The 21,479-nt window shown below is 45.4% G+C and overlaps 3 protein-coding genes across 12 annotated transcripts in view; 1 reads left to right on the plus strand and 2 right to left on the minus strand.

Moving 5' to 3' along the window:
• Positions 1-5,928, minus strand: part of ARMC8 (armadillo repeat containing 8) — a 66,578-nt gene extending 60,650 nt beyond the window's left edge. Inside the window, exons 1-3 of one of the 6 annotated variants that reach the window (XM_065073090.1) lie at positions 5,665-5,928; positions 3,596-3,672; positions 870-968 (exon numbers count right to left, since the gene is read on the minus strand). In XM_065073090.1, the coding sequence (XP_064929162.1) occupies positions 870-968; positions 3,596-3,672; positions 5,665-5,709 (221 nt within the window). In that variant the 5' untranslated portion in view covers positions 5,710-5,928. The remainder of the gene's footprint in view (positions 1-869; positions 969-3,595; positions 3,673-5,664) is intronic. The other 5 variants (XM_065073091.1, XM_065073094.1, XM_065073092.1 and 2 more) reach the window with 5 other exon arrangements.
• Positions 5,929-7,188: 1,260 nt separating this feature from the next.
• On the minus strand, positions 7,189-15,273 carry DBR1 (debranching RNA lariats 1). Its single transcript, XM_065073112.1, has 8 exons — positions 15,036-15,273; positions 14,840-14,964; positions 14,675-14,755; positions 13,567-13,652; positions 12,346-12,570; positions 11,415-11,495; positions 10,111-10,256; positions 7,189-9,616 (listed from the first exon to the last, which is right to left on the minus strand). Exons 1-8 carry the CDS (start codon positions 15,230-15,232, stop codon positions 8,938-8,940), a joined length of 1,620 nt encoding a protein of 539 aa, XP_064929184.1. The 5' UTR covers positions 15,233-15,273; the 3' UTR covers positions 7,189-8,937.
• A 946-nt stretch (positions 15,274-16,219) lies between these two features.
• PPP2R3A (protein phosphatase 2 regulatory subunit B''alpha) overlaps positions 16,220-21,479 on the plus strand; it is a 55,554-nt gene continuing 50,294 nt past the window's right edge. For 4 of the 5 annotated variants that reach the window (XR_010474487.1, XM_065073083.1, XM_065073082.1 and 1 more), the window contains exon 1: positions 18,099-18,276. The gene's annotated coding sequence lies outside the window, so the exon portion shown is untranslated. Of the gene's footprint in view, positions 16,554-18,098; positions 18,277-21,479 lie in introns of those variants that run through there. The other variant, XM_021286459.2, reaches the window with a different exon arrangement.

A 21,479-nucleotide genomic window follows, 5' to 3' on the forward strand; every position in this document is an offset into this window, starting at 1 on the left:
AATTAAATATACTGCATAGATTTGTACTAGCATTCCTACCACAGCACTAGATGTGCTCCCTGGGAAAAAGGAAAATACTGTAGATGTACATTTTAAATTGGTTCATCAGTACCAACTGTCATTTCTATAGGATGTTTATTTTCCTAAGAAATAAAATGCGCACACAAGTTTGGAAAATGCTTGTCTAGTAAATCCAGCTGGCTGGGTAAGCACATTCAGAAAGGACAAAAAAAGCACAGTAGCACAGGAATTCTCAGTGCACCACAAAGATGATTATTTACAAGCCATAAAAGATGATACCCTCTGACTACTGAGGAACAGCCTGATGAGAAACAGTTGGGACCCTGAGTAAGCCAGATTTGTCAGAAAGAATGCTCTTTTCAAAGACAGCCCTTGCAATGGAATTACATAGCTCTCGTAAAATGATAGATTGTCTCTTTGAAGGCATCAGGCTAAACGTAAGCAAGACAAAGTGTCCCTCAAAGAAGCCCCCTCTGGTCAGCAGCAACTAAATCGGAGGACAAAAACAGGCAGTCTGGCATGTGAATGTGGTCCTGAGCTTAACAGTGGGTGAAAAGCTAATGTAGTCTAAGGATCGACACCCAGAATTGGTCTGGTTTGGGTTTTTGTTTGTTTTTTAACCTGCCACACTGCAAAGCACAGGATGATATTGCAGCAACCGTCTTGGGCCACATGAAGCTCTTAAAACAATGCAGAAATCTACAGAGCTATCTATGTTCTGCTCCTCTGCCAATAACAGCAACACATTTAAGAGAACTTCTGAGAGAATTTAGTATTTCATCCCCTGTGATATCCATTTGAGGTAGTCTATGCACTGTCAACACTAAATGTATTCAATAGCCGCATACCTGACATGAATGCTGACCTTGCAGAATGCAGTCAAAGCGCATTTGAGAAAATCTGAACTGTAGAAGGGTATGTAGAAGATGAGAGGTTTGGAAGAGCACCTGAGTAGATACAAAGCAAACTGATAAGACCTCTCAAGCATAAGCACGGCCACAACACAGAGGTTATATTTAAAGAAGGAAACTACTATATTAAGCTTGCTCATTTATAAAGACAGTAAAGAGAAAGGTAAATACATACGCAGCAATACCGAGGTGGCTAGGAAGATGCGGGCCCTGCACACTTTAAATAGCTCACTATCAGGTACAGTAAAAGGCAGAAATCATCCTTGTAAGGACCTCAACATTTCAAATCCTGAACTGAAAATCATTATTTACTGGCAGGTACACAAAATTCCCTCCTTCTTGCCTACAATCAACACCCAGATTAAAATGACAGAAATTATGTGAACAGAAGTTCTGCAGGAAACTCGACATTTTGAAATAAGATCAACGGAACCACATCCAGCAGTACTGGGCGAAAGTGAAATGGTTTCTCAGTTTTCCCATGAGGAGGAAAAGGAAAGAGCTCCTAGCCAGGTAAGGCTTCACTGCCTGGGCAAAACAAGATTCTGAATACAACCTCTCTGACAATTCATGGGAAAGACAGGAAAATAAGAGATTCGATCACCTACGTACCTTCAGAATATGTAATTAAAAACTTTCTCAAGTTAGAAGATGATAACTGGATTGGCATGATTTTCAAGTTCCTATATTTTACCTTGATCAAACCTCATTCAGAAGCCGGTTTTCATTAAAATTACAAGGATGCAATTAGAAAAAGCCCCAAAGCCAAGTTATTCATTCAAATGTCTTTAATAGCACATGAAGAGCAGCACTATTGTAACCGAAGACAATCTGCAGAAACAAAGCCTCTTAGGACAGCCTATTTTCTGATCCTTGATATTCATACAGTTCCATCAATCAAAAGAAAAATCTAGGTCGTCAGTATTTTCAGCCAGGATGCAGGAAAAAAACAAAACAGCACATCTTAAGAACCAAAGATGTCTAGCAAAGTATGCAGAATATCTGGCAAAGCTTCTGACAGACACTTCTGGTACAACTTTAATCCTCTTCTACTCCAACCCAAATTATCAATTAGTTCCAACTTCAACACCTCTTCAGATACCCTGAAGTCAAAGAAGGCCAAAGTAGTGTTTTTCTGCCCAAAAAGAATCTTGGACTGACAGAATTTTATATATATATATATACTATTCTAAATTCTATTTCTATACAAACACTATTCTACACTGGACTATTGCACATGCATCCACCTATATTCGGAAAATAACAAGTCTGACATACAGGATTTGCTTAACATCAGGAAAGATACACTCTCAGAATTAGGACTTTAACCAAAGTTATGGTTCACCATCCAAATCTGCCCTTTGAAAGCTACTGTGAAATAAATTGTCATTTTCTTGTCTTCAGATGCAAGAAAAGCATGTCAGCATAGAATCGACTGACATCTGTGGACAAGATGAAGAATTTCAAATGTTAGATGAGACAAAGATAACACGTAAAACTTTTGTTTCTGGGAAATCAGAATGAATAACACCTCAAAAGAGAGGGAAGGGATTACCAAGGGTTGTAGGCTCCTGTCCTTCAAAAATAAAGAAGAGCAGGCAGGGAGCACCACCCAGGGCTCAAAGCATCTGCTGAGGAGTAAAGAGAAGCTCGGTCAATCCCCTCGGATGCAGGATGAGACACATCCTTACCCCTGGGACCTTCACGCCAGCCCTTGTGAGCAGTGGACAAAGAAGACCAAGGGGCAGAAACTCTCCTGCGGGGAAGAGTTAAGAACCTGTACCTAGTTAGGCTGGTGTACCAAAAGTTTTTATACAGGTAAGGGTGTATTTCAACCAATAAAGTTTCCAAGACAGTTTTATGCATGTTGTGTTTTTCAACATATTTCAAAGGGACACTAATTCTGATATATTGCCAGAGTGTCTCAAGGAACACAACCAACATCCTTGGCTTTCTGATTCACTTGGTCCTGTGACACCTTCTGGTGTTTTGCTGGATAGCCACAGGTCTGGTTTCACCACCAAAAGTCAGTCCTGGGCAAGGATTTGTTTGCCATGTTTCTGTGTGGTTGTAAGGGAAAGCTCACAGCCCAAGGGCAGCAAGAAAATACCCAGCTCTTTGCACCAGTTTTACAACCTATTCAGCAGGGCAAGTCTTCTACTCACTCCTTCAGTTATTACTCCTTATCACCAGCATGCAACAGAAGCATAGAAAAATAATTTGCATCTTAATTAATTTCTATGGAAGCGTTTCCACCAGTGAGATAGAAGTCATGCATTTAAAAAAAAAGCACCAACACTCAGGCACAGCAGTAGGAGAAAAAGCAGGAGGCAGGCACACTAACTGGCAGTGGAATAAGAGAAAAGAATCTCAACAGACTTAGAAAAGGAGCAAAAGGTGGCCAAAGGAAGAAACGTACTAAAAAAAAAAGATACTTTGAATGCTTAACTCCATTTCTGGCAACTGGGAGGCTGCGTTATAAACCATATGCAGAGAGACAGTCTGCTGAAACCATACTGATATGTTTTCACTGAAATTTTCCAACAAGATTTCTCAAAAAAAGATAGGCAGAGCTTCTTGCCCTTGACATACAACTCTAGTGGAACTCAAGTAAACCCAGCCTACACACAACCAACAGCCCCAGCGTGTTTCAGATGACTTACATGACACCTTGCAGGACTTTCTGAGGATCGAGGTCAAATAATCTATCAACATAGTGGCGGCTGCTAGCCGTTACCTCCTGTGGAGAAAAGGAAATAAACATATTTTAATAGCTTGTATCAACTCATGTAATGGCAGATACACAGGAACGGTGAATGGAGCACCAAGTCTGAAAAACCTACCAGGCAAGATAGCAGCGAAACCACAGAGTCATATTTAAATGTGCAGTGTGTTACTGCTGGGCAACATCCACGCAAAGAATTAACCCTGCGTTTAAGTGTGATTTAAAGAAGATGACGTGCTTAATGTGGATAACAATGTGTTTGGAGTCAAAGCAAGGTGACAGAGTGCTGCCAGCTATTCATATGTTTATGCACAGGGCACATAAAAGGGGTCTACTTCAGTTATCAGCACTGCCTTCAATTCCAATTTTATTATGTTTAATTACTATAAAGAAAAAAAATGAATTCCTTAAAGAAAAGCTTATAAGAGCAGCTAATGTTGCTCAAGAAGCATACCCACAAACAAGCTCTCGAAAATAAGCTGCTTGTAACTTACTTTATAGTAAAATAACTACGCATTTCAGAGACTGTATGTACTGTCCCACCCAACTTCAACAGGGGCAGTAGCACAATATTCTCCACAACACTCCTGTAGCTACTTTATAAGACAAACTAAACTCTCTTCTCAGCAACAGGACCGTGCTTGTAAGCTAAACATTTATGTACAAATGATCTGGAGACGGCGCGTTCCAAAAAATAAGAGTGGGAAAAGGGAAGGGAATTTTCCCTCCAGGTTCTCACGAACATGTGCCAGGGTGTGTTCACATTATCTCGCTTTTTTTTTTTTTCTTTTTGCCAGCTCAACTTTTTATTAGACTTTTCCCATTTTTTTCCCTACGAGTTTTTTGTGATAGAAGCTATAAGGAAATTATAAACTCTTCCTTGCTTTTCCAAGTATCTACTCTTGGGCTGAATGTGTTCCTGTGGTCCCCACCCTGATGTCAGAAGCACCAGCAGCTTCTTGCTTGTGGTCTCATGTAACTCTGAGAAAAGAAGAATCATCTAGAGGCAGCAAGACGCCTTTGTCTCCAGGAATTATGCGAAATAAATTACAGAAATAAACTTCCACCATGTAACGAACAACAGTATTTTTGGGAAGAGCAGCTGATTTTTAATCTACCTGATCTACACACTTATATGCAAAATTCTTCTGGATTTCAGAGTTCCTGCTGCTTTCTGTTTCTAACATACCCTGGCTTTCAGCCTATCAACTACAAGGTTTGCAATATGTCGAAGAAGGGCTTTCATGCCCAGACAAACAAGTTTTTAAGGTAGCCCCCTAAAATAATTTATCAACACGATCAGTTACACAGAAAGAAATTCTAAGGAAAAAAAAAAAAGCCCAAAAGCTCGGTTCTTTCAAGCAGTATCCACGCTACACCTTCTGCATTGTGGGTTCTGATGAGCAGCTGGACAACTCACTCCCCGTCGTCCCCGGGGTAGATGTCGCCGCCCCCGGCCCTGCCCGGCGCACTCGCCGCCTGCCGCCCGCCCAACGGCGATTAACGAGCTCATCAGCGTTGGGCCACCAGAACCCCCCCGGCCGGCACCACCCGCCCCGAACCGCCGAGAGACCCCGCTCTGCGGCAGCGCCGGAACTGCAGCTCCAGATAACGTCAGCGACCCCTCGTTTTGCTGAGCGGGAGTTTGGCAAGGAGCAGAAACATTTCCAAGAGGGTAAGTGAAGAGCGAAAGTCGTGTCGACAGGTAAAAATGCATTCGGAAGAGCCGGTGCCGCTAGCGAAAATGGGGACAGACTCCTCAGAAAAGGGGGGGAAAAAAAGAAAAGGAATGGGAAGAAGTTGTTGCGACAGGGGGTTCACCACCGCGGCCCACCCGCAGCCCCGGGTACCACACAAAGGGGCCCGGCAGGTGCCGGGGGGTCCCCGCACCCCGCCTCGGCCCGGCCCCCGCCAAGGCCAAGGTCAGGCCGAGCCCAGCCGCGGGCTGGCGCCCCCCCCGGCGGCCGCGCTGAGGGGCGGCGGCGGCGCAGGGCCCGCGGCACTCACCGAGAGGACGCTCATGCGGAGCGGCGCCTCCAGCACACACGCCATCTTGGCGGACGCAGACAGCTCCGGCGGCGGCGCCCTCACGCTCGCGCGCGCGCCGCTGCCGCCGCCGGCGGGCACGGGCTCATGGCGGAGCGCAGCGCCGCCGGGCGGGGCGAGGCGGGAGAGGGGGGTGCGGAAAGCGGCAGCACCAGCAACGGCGGCGGGGGGTGGGCGGGGCCCCCGCGGCCTCACGCTCAGCGAATCGGCCGACGCCGAAACGCCGCTACCTTCCGCCAGCCCGCCGCCGCGGCGCACGCGCGCACCCCGCCCCGCCGCCGCGGCCGCTTCGTGCGCATGCGCATCTTCCGCCCCGGAGCGGCCTGCGCGGGGTTGCCGCCGTGCGCATGCGCGGGGCAGGTGCGGGCGCGTCTCGAGCGCGCCCCCGAGCGGCGGGAAAAGCTGCTGCACCGCGTGTTTGTCCGCGTTCGGTTTTTGGAGAAAACACCCAGAGGTAAATGGCAGGGGGGACTGTAAAAACACCACAGATCAGGTTCAGGCGACTTAATTTTTGCAATTGTGAGGTAAAGGCAGGTTTGGCAGCTGTTAGAGATTGAAGAGGGCAATGGGAGCACAACAAACTGACAGAAGTTGACTTCACTGTCTTTAATTTAAATAAAATATTCCACTTATTAAAAAAATGCTATAGCCCTTTTCTTTGTTTTTCTCCAAGTAGATGAATAACATGCTTAAAAGATGCGTGTGCTGGCCTGGAATGAAACAGGTGAACACTTTTCTCAAGCACTTTATAGGTAAAAGCAAAAACAGGTTTAGACTAAGCAGTCTCACAATACTGAAAAATCTGTGATGCTCAGGTCTGACAGAGAAACGTTTTCCAGCAGTTTCTCACCAAAATTTAAAAAGTCAGAAGGTTTCAAAAAGACTCTAAAGCTTCTTTTTAAGGAGGACTGAAGATTCTGGGCCTTAGAAGTTGATTAAACTTTGTCAGCCTTCCCTAGTGTTTTACATAATTGTTGGAATATTTGGTCTTTACTGTAGAAACTTTAAGTTCAAAGCTTCCATTCTTGGTGCCAGGGAAAATCCACAATGGACAAGAGCACAACAGAGGACACTTAAAAATGCAAAAAAGGTGAACAGCTGCAAGAAAGGGTACAGTAAATCTATATAAATCAGATATGATTCATATGCAAACAAATTTTACGTTAACTATATTTACCAGCTGCACTCTGCTCAATAGATGCTGAAATACTTTATAAAAAATATCTTTAAAGATTAAAAAAAAATAAAAAAAAAAAATCAGTATTCAATGTTGTCAAAGTCTCGGGCTTTCTAGAAAGCCAAAACACATTTAGCAGCAAGGGGAGGATGTGGGATGACACAAGACAGAATAATTTGCTTTAGAAACATATTAATTCAGACTGAAAAGTCTATTATATGTAACCTACGTCTTCCACTCCAGTTCACAGACAACCTGACAGCTGAATGCTTGGATTTCTTGGGAGACTTTTCAAGTTCATCACACAATTTACACTTAAAAGATTTTATTTCCATTGTAGTCTATTTTATTTCCAACAGTCCTCAGATCATGACACATGCTTAAGATTTTAGCATTGCAGACCCAGGACCCTTATCAATACTCAGCTATCTTCAGTGATCTAGCTGGTAGCTCACAGCTACTTTAAATAACCCGAGGGTTACACCAAACAGAGTAACTGAGTCCAGTTTCTCATCACATCTTACCACAAGGGTAAGTGGGGGTTCTGACAGATAAGCACAGGGAGATACAGGAGGGGCATTAACAAGGCCCCACAGTATAAAGCTGTTAACCAGAACTGTGAAGAGCATTAATTTTGCCATTTTCTAGCCCTTGAATACTTATACACATTTAGTTTACAAAGTGAACTGCTGACACGAGAGGAACCAAGATGAACCCCAGAAGGTGGCAGTGATTTTAAAGACAGAAGTCTTGACATTGAAGTGATTCCCTGCTACATAACTCACACTCACCGGTTCTTCTCACTCTCTGCTCTCGTCTCCACGGAGCAAAAGCACACAGGAGGTACTTCTGCTTGCACACGCAGCACAGTCATGAAGAAGTCCTGCTCCATCTGGGCTCCAAAAGCTCAGCACAGAACACCAGCAGAATTTGACAGGAAGACTAATGACATGAAAACACCCTAATTTTCATGAAAGTTTTGCTACCCTCACAGCCTTTTAGGCCAAAGTATGTTTGCTAGTAATTCATAGCAAACAAGAACAGAAAAAACTTGCAATTTCCAATAAGGTCTCTATTCTGGCAGCTCCTGTTCTCCCTCAGCTGAAGGTTACAAAGGTACTTTGGAAGATTCCAAATCCTGTTGTAAGAATTCAGCAAGTTACACACTACTGAAAAAAGTGGAATGTGAAAACTTAGAGTAATGCTAATGGTAGGCATTACTGTCTCAAGCAACTTATAAACATCAACCACCTTATATGAAATACAACATAGCCTTCATTAGTAAGAACTAAGACTATGATGTCTGCATTTAGGAAACTGTTCATCCTAACTGCTTGCATTTTCATTTTAAGACATGGTTCTCAAGTTTTAAGAAAAAGCACACAGGTGAGTTTGAACTCTCCCATGTTCCCCATAAAACTGTCACGCTTCTAATTAAGACACCTCGTTCCCTTTCAAATCTGTCATTAAAAGCCAATACTTGATGATACACATCGTTTTGTTTACAACCATGAAGTTTTTCTGTGGTGGGAATATCACCAGAAACAAAAAAACTTTCACTCTTCTATTGCCGTTTTGTTATCATGGGAATTCTATTTTGAAATTTAATTCACCAAGTTATTGCATGTGCTAGTTTGTATTAAAAGTTCAGTATAAAAACAAGAAAAAAAAGCAATAAAATCATTCAGTCTTGCAAGTCAGACATCCTCTCACTTTGACTTGAGTTACAGTTTAAGAGTTCTTGTACAGCTGAAGATACATAGTATACACTAATATACACATAGTATACACTAATAACCAAGAACTGAAGCGAAATGAACTGATTACACATGAGCTTTAAATCCTTTGACAAAGCACTTTGTTGGAAAAGTCTGCTTCTGACTTAGATGTTTAATGCAGATAAATCTTCCCTGCAAGAGCTACAAACAGCCTCTTCAGCTTAAGAACATAACATGAATAAGATCAAGTAACATTAAAAGCACGAACAGTCCACCACAGTTCTCACCACCTTCCCATAAAAGGTGGGCAGAGAACTTAGTTGTATATCATGTGAAGTATTATTCTGTTTTATCCTCATCCTCTGCAGCATAGATAGCTTGATTCCTTCTCTTAATTTTTTTAATGCCACTGTCCCCATTTTCATTACCACCAATGCGCTTTAATGGTCTCTCGGTTAAGCTCTTCTCTTCCACCTGCTTAGTCACACCAGATTTCTCCAGTTCCTCGTTAGTGGAGTCCATAGCATCATCAGATGATACTGCCATGGAGTCTGGCATGATCCGGATGTCAGAAAAACTTGCAGAGAAGTCAGGAGGATGATCAGGGGAAGGATCTACAGAACATGTACTCAAGTCTTCATCACCACCCTCGTCATCCAGCATTATTTCGTCTGGATTAATGGATGAAAGTCCAGAATTATCTGTATTATATTCACTGGGTTCCTCTGCTGAGCCAGTACTGTCCATCTCCTCTTCCTCCTCCTCCTCTTCATTTTCACCTCGTACTGAGCCCTCTTCTTTAGCTTGATGAATCCTGTCATTGATGTCAGTGAGGCCGAACTGGGCACAAAACTCAGTGGTCTGTGGATTGATGATATGAACTGGTTCCATGTTTTTTTGGGGCTTGCTGGGATCATAACAAGCAGCTGTCAATGTGAAGTTACAAGGAATTTTGAGGTCATGATTCAGCTCTTCTAAAACCTCTTTGATGGCTTCTTCTGTTGCGCTGTAATCCCACCTAAATAAGTGTATAAAGTTTAAACAAGTGCAGCTCATCTAAAGGTATTTCCTGTTCCCACTGCAAAGAGAAACTTTTAAAAATGGATAATAAGATCATCTTACAACACCTAAATTTCTCTGACTTTTTAGGAATATATACTACCTATACTGAGATTCCCCTCTCTGCAACAAGGATTTGTTTATTATGTCATCCCACCCACCCCCATAATCCAGCCTGATTTTCAGTCTCAGTGTCACTGACAAGATGATTGGCCACCAAGTATTTTTTGCCCCTCAAATGGTGGTATCTAAGTTTGCAAAACAAAACTAACCACTGATGCAGAGTAGTAAAGAAGTTGTAAGCTCTAGAATACAGGTCTTGTCAGCAGCCCCCTTGTTTTCCAAGGCATTTAGCAAGTCCTACAGGCATTACAGGCTGCAGAACCGAGAATCATAACCCTTACAGTCCAGAAAAAAAAGCACACTTTCCTCTTTACTTCACATGCAACTTACTTTGCATGGAGGCCATTATTTTCAGGCATATTCCATGAGCTCTGAGTCACATTAACAAGGCTGTTGGTGGCCTTGAGGACTGCAATCCACTCAGCATCATACTCCAGTGAGTCGCCTGCATTGGGATCATGTTCTATGTCTACTATCTGTTTACAAAAACAGGGAAAACAGACAAGGTGAGTTATTCCTCTTGACACCAGAAACTGATTGAAGTTTCAAGTGTTACTTTCATGGTACAGAGTTTTCAAAGTTTCAAGTACACTGAGCTAGTGGTTTCAATCAAACAAGTCCTCTCAAGGTAGCCCTACACGGAAGCTTATAGCAATAAAGGGCTAAGAAAGGACGATAATAGTGAAATAGTAACAAAAGGCATTTCTGGATTTTAGCTTTCAGCAGCAATCAAAAAGCAGAACACTCTCCGCCCTGCTGCCAGCTACTGGACAGTTGCACAACTCAGAAAACAGAATTTGCCTACTCCTCATGCCGCCTTCTAAGCAAATATACATCAAAAATTGGTAGCAACAGTTATTCTGCTGTCTTCAGTGACATTAACCCAAATCCAACCATGCCAGATTGCATTAGCTGGGCTCTGATTTTAAAGAATCCATACAGTAATTCAGCCTTGTAAGATAGTTTTAGAGAAAAGAAGAAAAAGGATATACTTTAAAAAAGAGCTCCACACAGGTTGATCACCACACAGCAGGAGGCAGTACTACTCCAGACCAGTTCTGCTACAGAATTCTAAGTGCGGACTAGCACCTCAGGTTACCTTTGCGTGGCAAAGGCCCATCCTCACACTCTCTCCTAAGGCAAGTGATCCCACCACACATCCAAGGGACAGATAATGGACCATCTTCCCTTTAAGCTGACAAATAAAAGCTGCTTCAAAGTAAGACTACTAAAACACTATCTGAATTAATGTATCCAGATCTGAAGAAAGAGGCTCTGACTCAAACTGTCCAGGAAAAAAATAAGAGCCTCAAGATGTGCTTTCTTCTTAGGTCTGGCGTTTGTCAAAAAAACACAAGAGGAGATCCAATTCAGATTAAAATAGAGCTACTTCTCCAATTAAGTACTTGTTCTAAGGTTGAAGGAAATGGTAGGGATAAGTAAACACTACACCTGCATGACAGGACACATGGTCTGCTTAGTTCAAGACAATATTATACAAAGACCATTGCACACATGCACACATTCCTCCATCTATCAGAACTGTTCTACAGCCTGTATCTAAGCACAGCACTTAGCAGTCCAGCCACGTGAAGTTACTTCAAAAGTAAAAACCCACTGCACATGGTCATCACCTGCAGAAAGTCTCTGTGTGGCAGGCATTTATCCAGAGCCAAAAACTTGGTTGCTTTTGGTAGCTCTTCTTTGGAGTTTGTCTAGGAAACAAATGGTGTTAACACAGTCATGAGCACTTCTATGAAATCTAACCATTCCAAACAAGTTACAGAGATTTAAAAGCATAATTTATACAGAAAATGACGTTCTGAAATTAAAAAAAAAAAATCAACACTGGATTGTAAGAAAGACATAGAGGGACAAAAAGACAAACTTCACTGAAGTCTAACAGGAAGCTGGATAAAGATAAAGCGAGAGCCACACTTCTTCCTTAACCAAGGCAGCTGAGCACACCGAGCCTTGAAGCAAAGAGAAAATCTTTGACATTGTTAGAAACAGACTTGTTGAGTCTCGAAGGTCTAGAATTACACTTTTACAGCTAAATAACTTGCAAATAGGAATAGCAGGTCACACCACTTTCAGGAATAACTCAAACCAAGAGAAGCTTCAACCTAGAGGGGCTGGTTTTCTGCTTTACCCAGGCTGCCTGACAACTTCATCTGCCAAGCTTTACCACATGCATCCTCCCATCCCAAATTAACCACTATCTTATTTTCAGCCACTTCTGTCACCTTGTTTTGAAGTTGTCTCCTTCCCCAATAAAGTGGGAAAGAGAGTGCTATAAACTTTAGTTAACAAGTTTCAAGTGCAGTAATGTTAGCTATGTCACACTGTCCCTGAAGACTAGGTAGTTCCATCACTGATTTAGAACATCTCTCTAATTTACATAAGCTAGTAATCTTAATACCACTTCATGTTTTGCAGCTTAGGATGAGTTTAAATAACGGAGCAAAAACAATAAGAAATTGCTTTTCTGGACATGATTACCTGCACTGGAATTCTAAAATGTGCTTGGAACACATACAGTCTTGACATTTTTCCCCCCTTTACCTCGTGTTGCATGAAAGCTGCAAATTTAACATGAAGATGTGCTGAGAACCAGTACGTGGGTTTCAGATGCTGCAGAAGCTCAGAAGCAGCAGGGCTTCCCAAGGTGTTGCTCTCCACTTCTTGGCGGAAGAAGGATTTCATTTTAAGAAGCTGTTTCTTGTTTCCATAGTGATATATGCTCCTGGGCCAGTCATGTGACATAAATATATCAATTGGACGCTTCAACTGTAAAGCCAAAATGCACATGATATAAATAAATCACAGCCGATAAAGAAGTTTTGAAATCGCACAGCACAAGATGGTACATGTATATCAGCACGTGTTCTATCCTGGATCAGAGCTAGATGCGACCAACAGGCTCACTTGCTTTAAGGAGTATATGAGTGAGCCTCATCTTTCAGGTGGCCTTTGAATGTGTCACGGGACCCTGGTCTCCATGGTTTGCACTACACTTTCTTGGGACAATCAGCCGTGTTTTATATATACTGCTTTGTAAAAAAAGATCACGGCATCACAGTGTCAGACACTCAAAAGAAGCCTTAAGATTACAGCTATAGAGCAAGTTCTCCACTCAAAATGAAAGGCATCTTCTTCCTCATGAAATTTTAAAAGCTTTGTTTGAAAGGGATAATGGCTAAGCACAATATTCCTCCTCAAAGCAAGCACCCCTTACAAGCCTAATCAATGTCTTTAGCACGTCTTCATTCGATATTCAGCATATTTTCATCAGCTCTATCAGAACACGCTTCTAGATGAAACCTAAGCCCAACTGATAAGAAATTTACAATGAAATGCATCAAACTCTTTAAAATTACAGCATCCCTATATCTAATGAACACTTAAGTGTGCTGTAGCAACCTGGATAAATATTCACAAGAAGTTTATAAATACATGTATTCACAAACTTAAATAGAGTAGTGCATGTGACAAAGCAGCAAGTCAGCAATAGCTCAACAACAAAGCTACTCTGTCCTTTGATCAAAAATACCTCAACCACATCAAATTTGCATGGCTACACAAAGCATTGGAGGAGACATTCAGCAGGAATAGCAGTGGGATAATACCCAGGATAATACGGCCTGTCCAGATTAGCTAGGTGTTGTTACTAAGGTTTGCTATCCAACAGAGTACATGTTCACAGTAGCTTTAAATTTTATTTCTAACTTAATGAAAACTATTTACTACTGTTAAAAAAAACCAAACAAGCCAGTTTTCACTAACCTGCTTGAGTTTGAAGACTTCGATATTCCTCACATGGTAAGCGCTTCTGATGGTTTGCTGGTTGTATGGTGGACACTCAAAGTGGCCTGAAACATTGGAAAAGAGCATGGCATGAGATCTGACTCCTGCCTCCAGCCACTAAGGCTGTGATTTTTTGTGTTTCCTCAAGAGTGCTGCCACTAACCATCAAACTACAGCTTAACAGATTCAGCAACAGCTTAAACACATCTGTAACCGCCCAGAGGCGCCACAGACTCTGCAAGTGCAAACACGTACTCTGTCTAGAGGGCCACAGTCTCCAACTTTGCCTTGGGACAAAAAAACCTAGCAGAGCTCCTACATACTCTTAATGATAAACAGAAAAAACACTTTAATAGTTAGCATTACTGTCAAAAAAGTCTAATCTTCACATGCAATATTCAGGCATACAAACTGCAACAAATTTAAGTAGCATTGATAGGTATTAGACAGAATCAAGTGCTCTAGAAAACTAGTTCAGTACTTTGCGGCTTGAAAACCATCTGCAAGGTTTCTCTAAAGCAGTATGTTACTAAGGATAATATTACTATACAGTAATCACAAGTAAGAGACCACCATTTTGTGTGTTGAGAAGGTCAGAAAGACTAAACTATCTCCTGTTTGCTGACACCAGGAATCATCTGTGACACGATTTCTGTCCACTGATGGAGGCCTTTCCAAGGATGAACCCTTGAATACACATAATCAAGAGGAAACAATCTAGAGAAGTACTGACACTAAGCCCCAGCTCAGGACAGTACATTTGTACAATATCACACTTATAACTTGACTGTTGCACACAAGGAAAACTAAACAGCCTTGCATTGCATGCTCAAAGGGCACTGCCATGGAAAAATCAAGACTGTTCCAATAACAACATTCGGAAGGCATATTGCTTCCTGCTGTGGACGCCAGACATACTGACTCATCTGCCACCTCCAGAAAAAACCCGTCTGTTGAGCCAAGGGACGTTTCCAGCACAAGAGTCGGTTAGAGAAGACGAGGAACGGCCAGGCCCTCCCGCCGAGGCTCGGGCCCAGCGCTCCCTTCCCTGCTGCCCACCCAGCCGGGCCCGCCCTGGCCCCCGTACCTTTCCGGTAGTCGTGAGACTTGAAGATGCCCGAGATGCCGCCGATCCTCACGCCGCGGAACCGCACCACGCCCGCATAACCTGGGGAGATGGGAGCGCAGCCGGTCACGGTGGGGCCGGGTAGGGCGAGGGGCTGGAGGGGAAAACGCCGGCGGGGGACCCTACCGAGATAGTAGATGTTGGGTGCCACCCAGCCGCCGTACGGCAGCTCCTGCAGGTGGTTGGACGCCTCGTGGTTCCCGCCGATGAACACCGTGAGCACCGGAGCCTTCTTCTCGCCGGAGTAGTACCTGCGGGGACACGACAGCCGCTGCAGCGGGCCGGGACCGGGCGGGACAAGGCCGGGCCGGGCGGCGCTCACCGGTAGAACGTCTGCATGTGGCGGTACTTGGCGGGCACGGCCATGCAGCGCAGGTCCGCCTCATTGCGCACGGCCTGGAAGTCGCCGCAGCAGAGCAGCAGGTCGGGCCGCACGTTGTGCCGCCGCTGCAGCAGCTCCAGCGTCTCGTACATCTTGTCCAGGGCGCCATGGCAGCACCCGGCCACCGCCACCTTCATCGCCGCCGCTCCGCCACCGCGCAGGCGCCGCGCGCGCCTTACGCGTCACCGCCCCCGCCCCCCCTTCCAGCAGCGCCTGCGCGCTGGCGGAGCGCGGCTGCGGCCCGGTGGGGAGCGGGGAGCGCTCCGGAGCGCTTCATGTACCGGCGCGGCCACGGCCACGGCCACGGCCACGCGTGCCTGGGCCGGATGAGGCCGCCGCACCATCAGCTGCTGTTGGAGCGGGCTGGGGGTGCTGCTGCGCTCCCCGTGTCTTCTGCTGGGGAAGCAGCAGAATTGTCACTTGCTTCTCGCAGCACAAAGGCCACCAGCACAGTGGCAGCAGAGCAGTAGCTGCGCACGGTTTTGCCTGAGTTTTGTGCCAATGGGTGTCCAGCTGTGGGTTGGCAAAGGTCACGCGATCCCTGCTGTGTGTTTATCCGTCCGGACCAGCATCAGGCTTTTTAAAAAATTATTTACTTTTTTTAGCAGAGGCAAGGACTGGCTTCTTATAGGTTCCTGACAGTAGAGGTCCGTGACTTTTCCAGGGCAATGGCACACGTGGCAGGGTGAGAAATCGGGCAGCTCTCCCTTCACTTACAGACTGCCGGGTTCCTTTTGGAGAGCACCCCATGTCCTTATTTTGAAGGGCAGTGAATTGGATCACAGGGTGGTATTTGTGTGTCACGTAATAAAACCACTCCAGACTTTTTCCACTGTTGGGAGGAGTTTTTTTAACGGTCTTGAGGGATTGAACAAAATTACAATAACACAGTTAAGCATTAACTTGATACCACTTACCCTGTAATCATGGGACCAAGCAGACATTCCTGTTCGCCTACGGTTGCAACTATTACCTAATGGTCTCTCTTTTGATACTAAGAAAATATGAGTGTTCTCTAATACATTTCATAATTTCACAATGCTGGGTTACTTGTCTGTTCTTTGGGGCTCCCATCCAAGGCTGGCTGAAGTGAAGGGGAAAGTTCCTCTGGCTTTCAAACCCCACAAATCTTCCGGGTAACAGCGCACACAGACATGTTCCTAGGTGCGCTTGCCTCTTTCATTAACTTTACTAAGACTTACTGGAGCGTAGTGTGAGAGCTCAGTCAGTCCCACACATCTCCTGGGACGGCTTTCCAGCTTCTCTGGGGAACAACAGCAGCCTCTTGCATTTGCCATGTCTCAAACTTCCTGAAAGGAAGCAGGTAAAAGGCAGAGAAGGTCCCTGAGTCCCTGGAAAGTACCACCTTACCCAAGACACACCATCCTGGGGGGCTTCCTGAGCACCCTCAGCCTGCCAGCTGGTACTTCTGCCTACCCAAATTCATCCCCAGTCAAGGTAAGTTGACACTATAATTGTAATTGTAATTCCTGGGTTTGTTAGCTCAGGCTCATTTTTTTATACTTCATGTGCCACTTATCCCAAGGGAACTGGTGCACAGTAAAGTCTATAAGGTTGTTGTGTTTGGGTTTTTTGTAATGTTGTAGCATTTTAGTATTTGTACACTCTTCATGATGCATCTCAACATCCCTAATTTAACTCTGGGTGTTCACTGAGCAAAACTGCTCTGAACTTTCCACAGCAGTCAGACCACAAAGGGAAGCAGCCATGCGACTGTTTACAGGGTAAGTAGCAGCAAGTTAACGTTTAACTCTGTTATTGTAGTTTTGTTCAGTCCTTCAAGACTGTTTAAAAAAACATGTGACTAAAGCACAGCTCTTTTCTACCACATGACTAATGCGTGTTTGGCTATGGATTGGGCTTTCAGTCACAGTCCCTTGCCCTGATGTGCTTGTGCCCAGATGTCCAGTCCTACAAGAGAAAACTTGCACCCATCCCCTGCAACAGGCAAAGGAACCGTGAGCCCAAGAAGGGGGAGTCCTGAAAAACACGCTCAGATCAGTGGATTGTTTGAGTGGGAGGTATTTGCCCTTTTGGCTGTTGCCTGCCTGCAATGACCAGTAATGTTTTGGGTGTTTGTTTGTTTGTTTCCTGAGCTACCTATGGTAATTTAGAGCCATGGAAATTGTTCAGTTTTCCTCTCTGGAGAAATGAGGAAGGATGAAAGGCATCCTAAGGGGCTGCAGATGAGAACAGAATGAGAGGGAGATTTTCCTGTCAAGTGCTTTCCAGCACTTTTAGAACTAAAGGATTTGTAGCACATCTAGAAAATACTAAAATGCAGAGGAACCGCAAAAGGGAGGCATCTGTAGCTGATTTCTGGGGCGGGATAGCGTGGCTGAGAAGGGAGGTATAAGGCAGAAGTGGTGGGAGACTGTGTGTGTGAAGGAGATGGAGATAAACCCGAGGTGTGAGAGACAAATGGGAGATTTTGAGCTGTCCCTGTAGGGCACGAGAGAGCATGGGGTGCGGGCTGGTGTGCGTGGGTATGACAGAAGCAAGACAGCACTGCAGTCACCTGAGAAAAAGACTCCGTGAGGCTGGCCTAAAAATCACAAGACTAACCTGCAACAACGTCCTGGAGTCTTTGGTCACCTCCTCCCTCACAATTGTGTCTGAAAAACACTCTGCCAAGGCAAGGCCTGCTGAGGTGTGGCAGCTGGCTTCCCCTGCCAGTGACACTTTGGCTCTTTTCCCTCTTAATTTATACCTTTTCCCAGGGGCACCCGTCAGGCTGTAGGGCTGAAAATCCTCCGAAGCCAAGCGATGAAGCAACCGCATCGCTGGGTTGCTCGAGTGGCTGAGGGAAAACACCACCGCCCGGGGACGCTGCGTCCCGGTGAACCGCAGGCCCGGGCCGGCGGGCGGGGAGGGACGCGAGGCACCCGGCGCTGGGACCCGGAGCCGCCGCCTCCTCGCCGTGAGGAGAGGGCGGGGCGGGACAGCCCGCTCTCCTCCTCTCAGCGCGGGCAGCGCCATTTCGCCGCCCCTTCCCTCCCTCACAGCCTCGACCTGCGCGCCCGGGGCCGCCCGCCCGCCGTGCCGCGCCTCCGGGGCGGGGCCCCCCGCCGCGCGGAAGGGGGCGGCCGGGGAGGGCGGCAGAGCTCGCCCGGCGGTGGGAGCGGCGGTGCCGGCATGGGACGGGGCGCTGCCCCGGCGGGTAGGTGCGGTGCGGTGCGGTGCGGCGGGGCGCCGCGCCGTGAGGGGAGGCCTGGCGTGGGGCCGCTTGGAAGTGGGCGGAGGGGTCGGGACTGAGCGGCCGCCAGGCTCTCCCCGGTTTGTCCCCTCAGGGCTCGGCGGCGGGGGCAGGTGCCGGGCGGGCCCCGGGCTGGGGGTGCCGGCGTGTTTTCTGTGGGTGCTGACCCGTCCCGGAGCGGCGGTGCCGGCGCTGAGAGGGGCCGGGCGGGCCCGGCGGGTCGGTCTGCGGGGCCGGGGGCGGGAGCTGCCGCCCCCATGGGGGGGCTGGCGGGGCCGGCGGGCTGAGCCGCGGTTGTGGGAAGCAGCGACTGAATGGAGTTACAAGGAGTTACAATGTAACACACAGGGTGGGGAAGGAGGACATACTTCTCGCATCGCACGCCTTAAGTTGTGAAAATCATTAGTGTCGGTGGTGTGGAGGCTGAGACTGTAAATTGTCTCAGAGGAGTTTTGACAAAGCGCTGAGAGGAATAACGGCTTCTAAGCACAGGGCTCTGGGTGTAGTTTCCACTTCAGATGGCCTGGAGCTGTTGGTTGTTGTAAAGCAGGAGGTTAACGCCGCTGAAGGATCGTCTCTGTTTAAGCTGTTCTTATTTTATGAACACTTGCTGCTCACCTCAGGACCCGGGGTAGCTGGACCTTTAATGTTTTCAATGTAGCTGTTAATTTATAGTCATGAAAGTAGGATTTTTTTTTTTCTCAAGTATTGCTTCGTTATCAAGAAAGGGAACAGATTTGGCTGTAAGACTCCTGGGTTCATGGGCAGAAAAATCCAGGAGTAAGCTGCGCATAAACTTGTAAAATTGAATAAGTGTTGGAATGATTTACCAAAGGACATGTTCCTACCAGAGCAATTCTCTCTGAAGGTCATTGGACTGTACTGGTCTCAAGTAATGTAAATATTTTTAAGCCCAGGACTTATTTTATTACCTCTGTTCTTCACACTAAAGAAGGAAGCCCTGGAAGACATGCTGTTCTGTGCCAGCAGTGCAAAGGGAAGAACTCAGGAGAAAAGGCAGGTAGTCCCCAAGCTGTTTGCTACTAAGGTGCTGCCTGAAAGGCTGAGTATGTTTTTTTGGCAGTTGTCTCACAGGTTTACCTCATGTGATCTGATGCCTGCTTCAGGAAATAAATTTTCAAGGTATTTACTTAAAATACCTACCTCTTCTCTTGATTAATTCTTGTGAATCTTACAAGCTTGGTAGTTCTGCTCTCACAGGTTGGATAGGGCGAAGCTATTTTCCTGAGAACTTTGAGAAGGTTGTCAGTACTCTTCATGTTGTAAAATTATGTATTTCATGTCTGGTGGTTCTGAGAAGTCGAAGCAAAACACAGTGCTTTTTGTTTTTGTTTTTTTTTTTTTTTTCAGTAGTTACGTATCTGGAAGCAGTAACAGTGTATTAGACAAGACTGATTTGCATTTGACTTCGTATAAAATGGAAAAGCTGAAGTTCCCTGATGGCATGTAGCCAGTTTCCAATACCTAGACCTTTGCAACCACTGTCATGTGTCATGTTGTTTTGTACTCATGATTTGCACAGAGGAGCAGTGTTAAAGGTAGCTATGGACAAAGCTCCTCAAGTGAAAGTTGACTCATGTGTGACTGCCAAATAGTGCAGAGATTCACTGGTAAAGCATCTATTTAGTCTCCTTCAGCTGTGGCCGGTGGAGCAGGTGATGAATATTGTGGCTCAGGCAGTTCAGAAGTCTCTGTAGTGGATCCCTGTGGTCTAACACTCCCTGCTGGTAGCCTTGGAGGTATAAATATGATGCTGCACAGTGGAATTTGTGGGTTTTCCCTTCTTTTTTTTTGTTTTTTTTAAGGATCTTTCTCCATCCTCCCTACAGACACCTTCCCACTTTGAATTACACAGAAGACATTACTTTAAACAGTAACTCTGAACTTGGTATATCCAGTACAGGGGTTGCTGTGCAGTCTTGCTTCGCTTTCTTTGTATAAATGTTTTCCATTACTGTTTTTACTTAAATGATTGCATGCTGTTCTTCCTCATAAGACTAGGTTTTCTTCTGCTATGCAGAACTGAACTTTTTTGAAGACTAAATTAGAGCCTGGATCTTGCGCTCCAATTCTGGCAGAAACTGGACAGCAAAGTAGAACTGTGGGAGGAAGGGAGTTTTCTCGTTCATAATTAAGGTAGTTAAGTGCTGTCTAAATGAACTGTTTCCATGTGTGTTACGGGACAAGCTTCTTCCACCAGACTTCACTGTTGTATTTCCTCTGCTGCTTATGTCCCTGGATCTGATATTCAGAATTCCTGATGTACAGCTGTAAGGGCAGTTACAACTGAGCAGGTGCTGTGCCTTGAGCATATGGAACATTCTGTAACGTCACGTACTTTGGAAAAGTAATGAGTAAGCTTGTTAAAAAAGACTTTTAATGAATATTTGGATTCATGAACGCAAATGCTGCTGCTCACTCAAATCAGAATAAGAGAATCTTTACATTTATCTGGTTTTCTGTTCTTGTGTGTATTACTTATCTTTTTAATCTGTTTCTGTTTAAAAGAAACAGGAAAAGAGGGAGAAATGAATGGAAGTTCAATTTTGTTTTGTAAACATGCAGGGGAAATGACTTCTTCTGTATTATTGGGATGTCGAATTCAAATATCCTCGGTTTTCCTTGATAGAAGAAAGAGGGTAGAAAAATTATGCTTCATTAAGTTATGTGTTGCTTTGATCATCCTGATCTGTGCCTCTGGTGTGGCTTATCAAAGCCATGAGCTGTAAAAGCTGTAGCAGTGCCAAACTTGCTGAATGCTGGGACATGCTGCACCTTTTGGCATAACTTGTTACGTCTCAACAGCTGCTCCTCTTCTGACTGTGAGCTGGAGGCTGGCAGGAACGGGCTTGTGGAAAGGATGACTGGTGGAAATGACTGCTTGCTTCTTACTCCTGTGATTATGCCTCAGAGGATGGGCACACAGCACAGAACCGGAGCATTTCTCCCCAGCTTGGCGTTTCACCTATGGAAGAGCTATAGTACTCCAGGTGGGGGAGGTATGGGCTCCAGGTATGGACTTGGAGCTGAGACTGCCCTGCAGAAATGGACTGCCAGCTCAGACAAGGAGAACTTTACCACAAATCTTGAATGAATGAGGAAATAAGTGAATAAAGAGTAGCATGATACAGATAAGACATGGAGAA

The sequence above is a fragment of the Columba livia genome, chromosome 9 (genome assembly GCF_036013475.1).
Source record: "Columba livia isolate bColLiv1 breed racing homer chromosome 9, bColLiv1.pat.W.v2, whole genome shotgun sequence".
Lineage (NCBI taxonomy): Eukaryota > Metazoa > Chordata > Aves > Columbiformes > Columbidae > Columba > Columba livia.

Coding starts and splice junctions, on each gene's coding strand:
- DBR1 (XM_065073112.1), bottom strand. CDS start 15,232: ATGAAGGTGGCGGTGGCCGGGTGCTGCCATGGCGCCCTGGACAAGATG. Junction 13,653..14,674: donor GTCTCACGACTACCGGAAAG/GTACGGGGGCCA, acceptor CCAATGTTTCAG/GCCACTTTGAGTGTCCACCA. Junction 10,257..11,414: donor CACACAGAGACTTTCTGCAG/GTGATGACCATG, acceptor TTTTGTAAACAG/ATAGTAGACATAGAACATGA.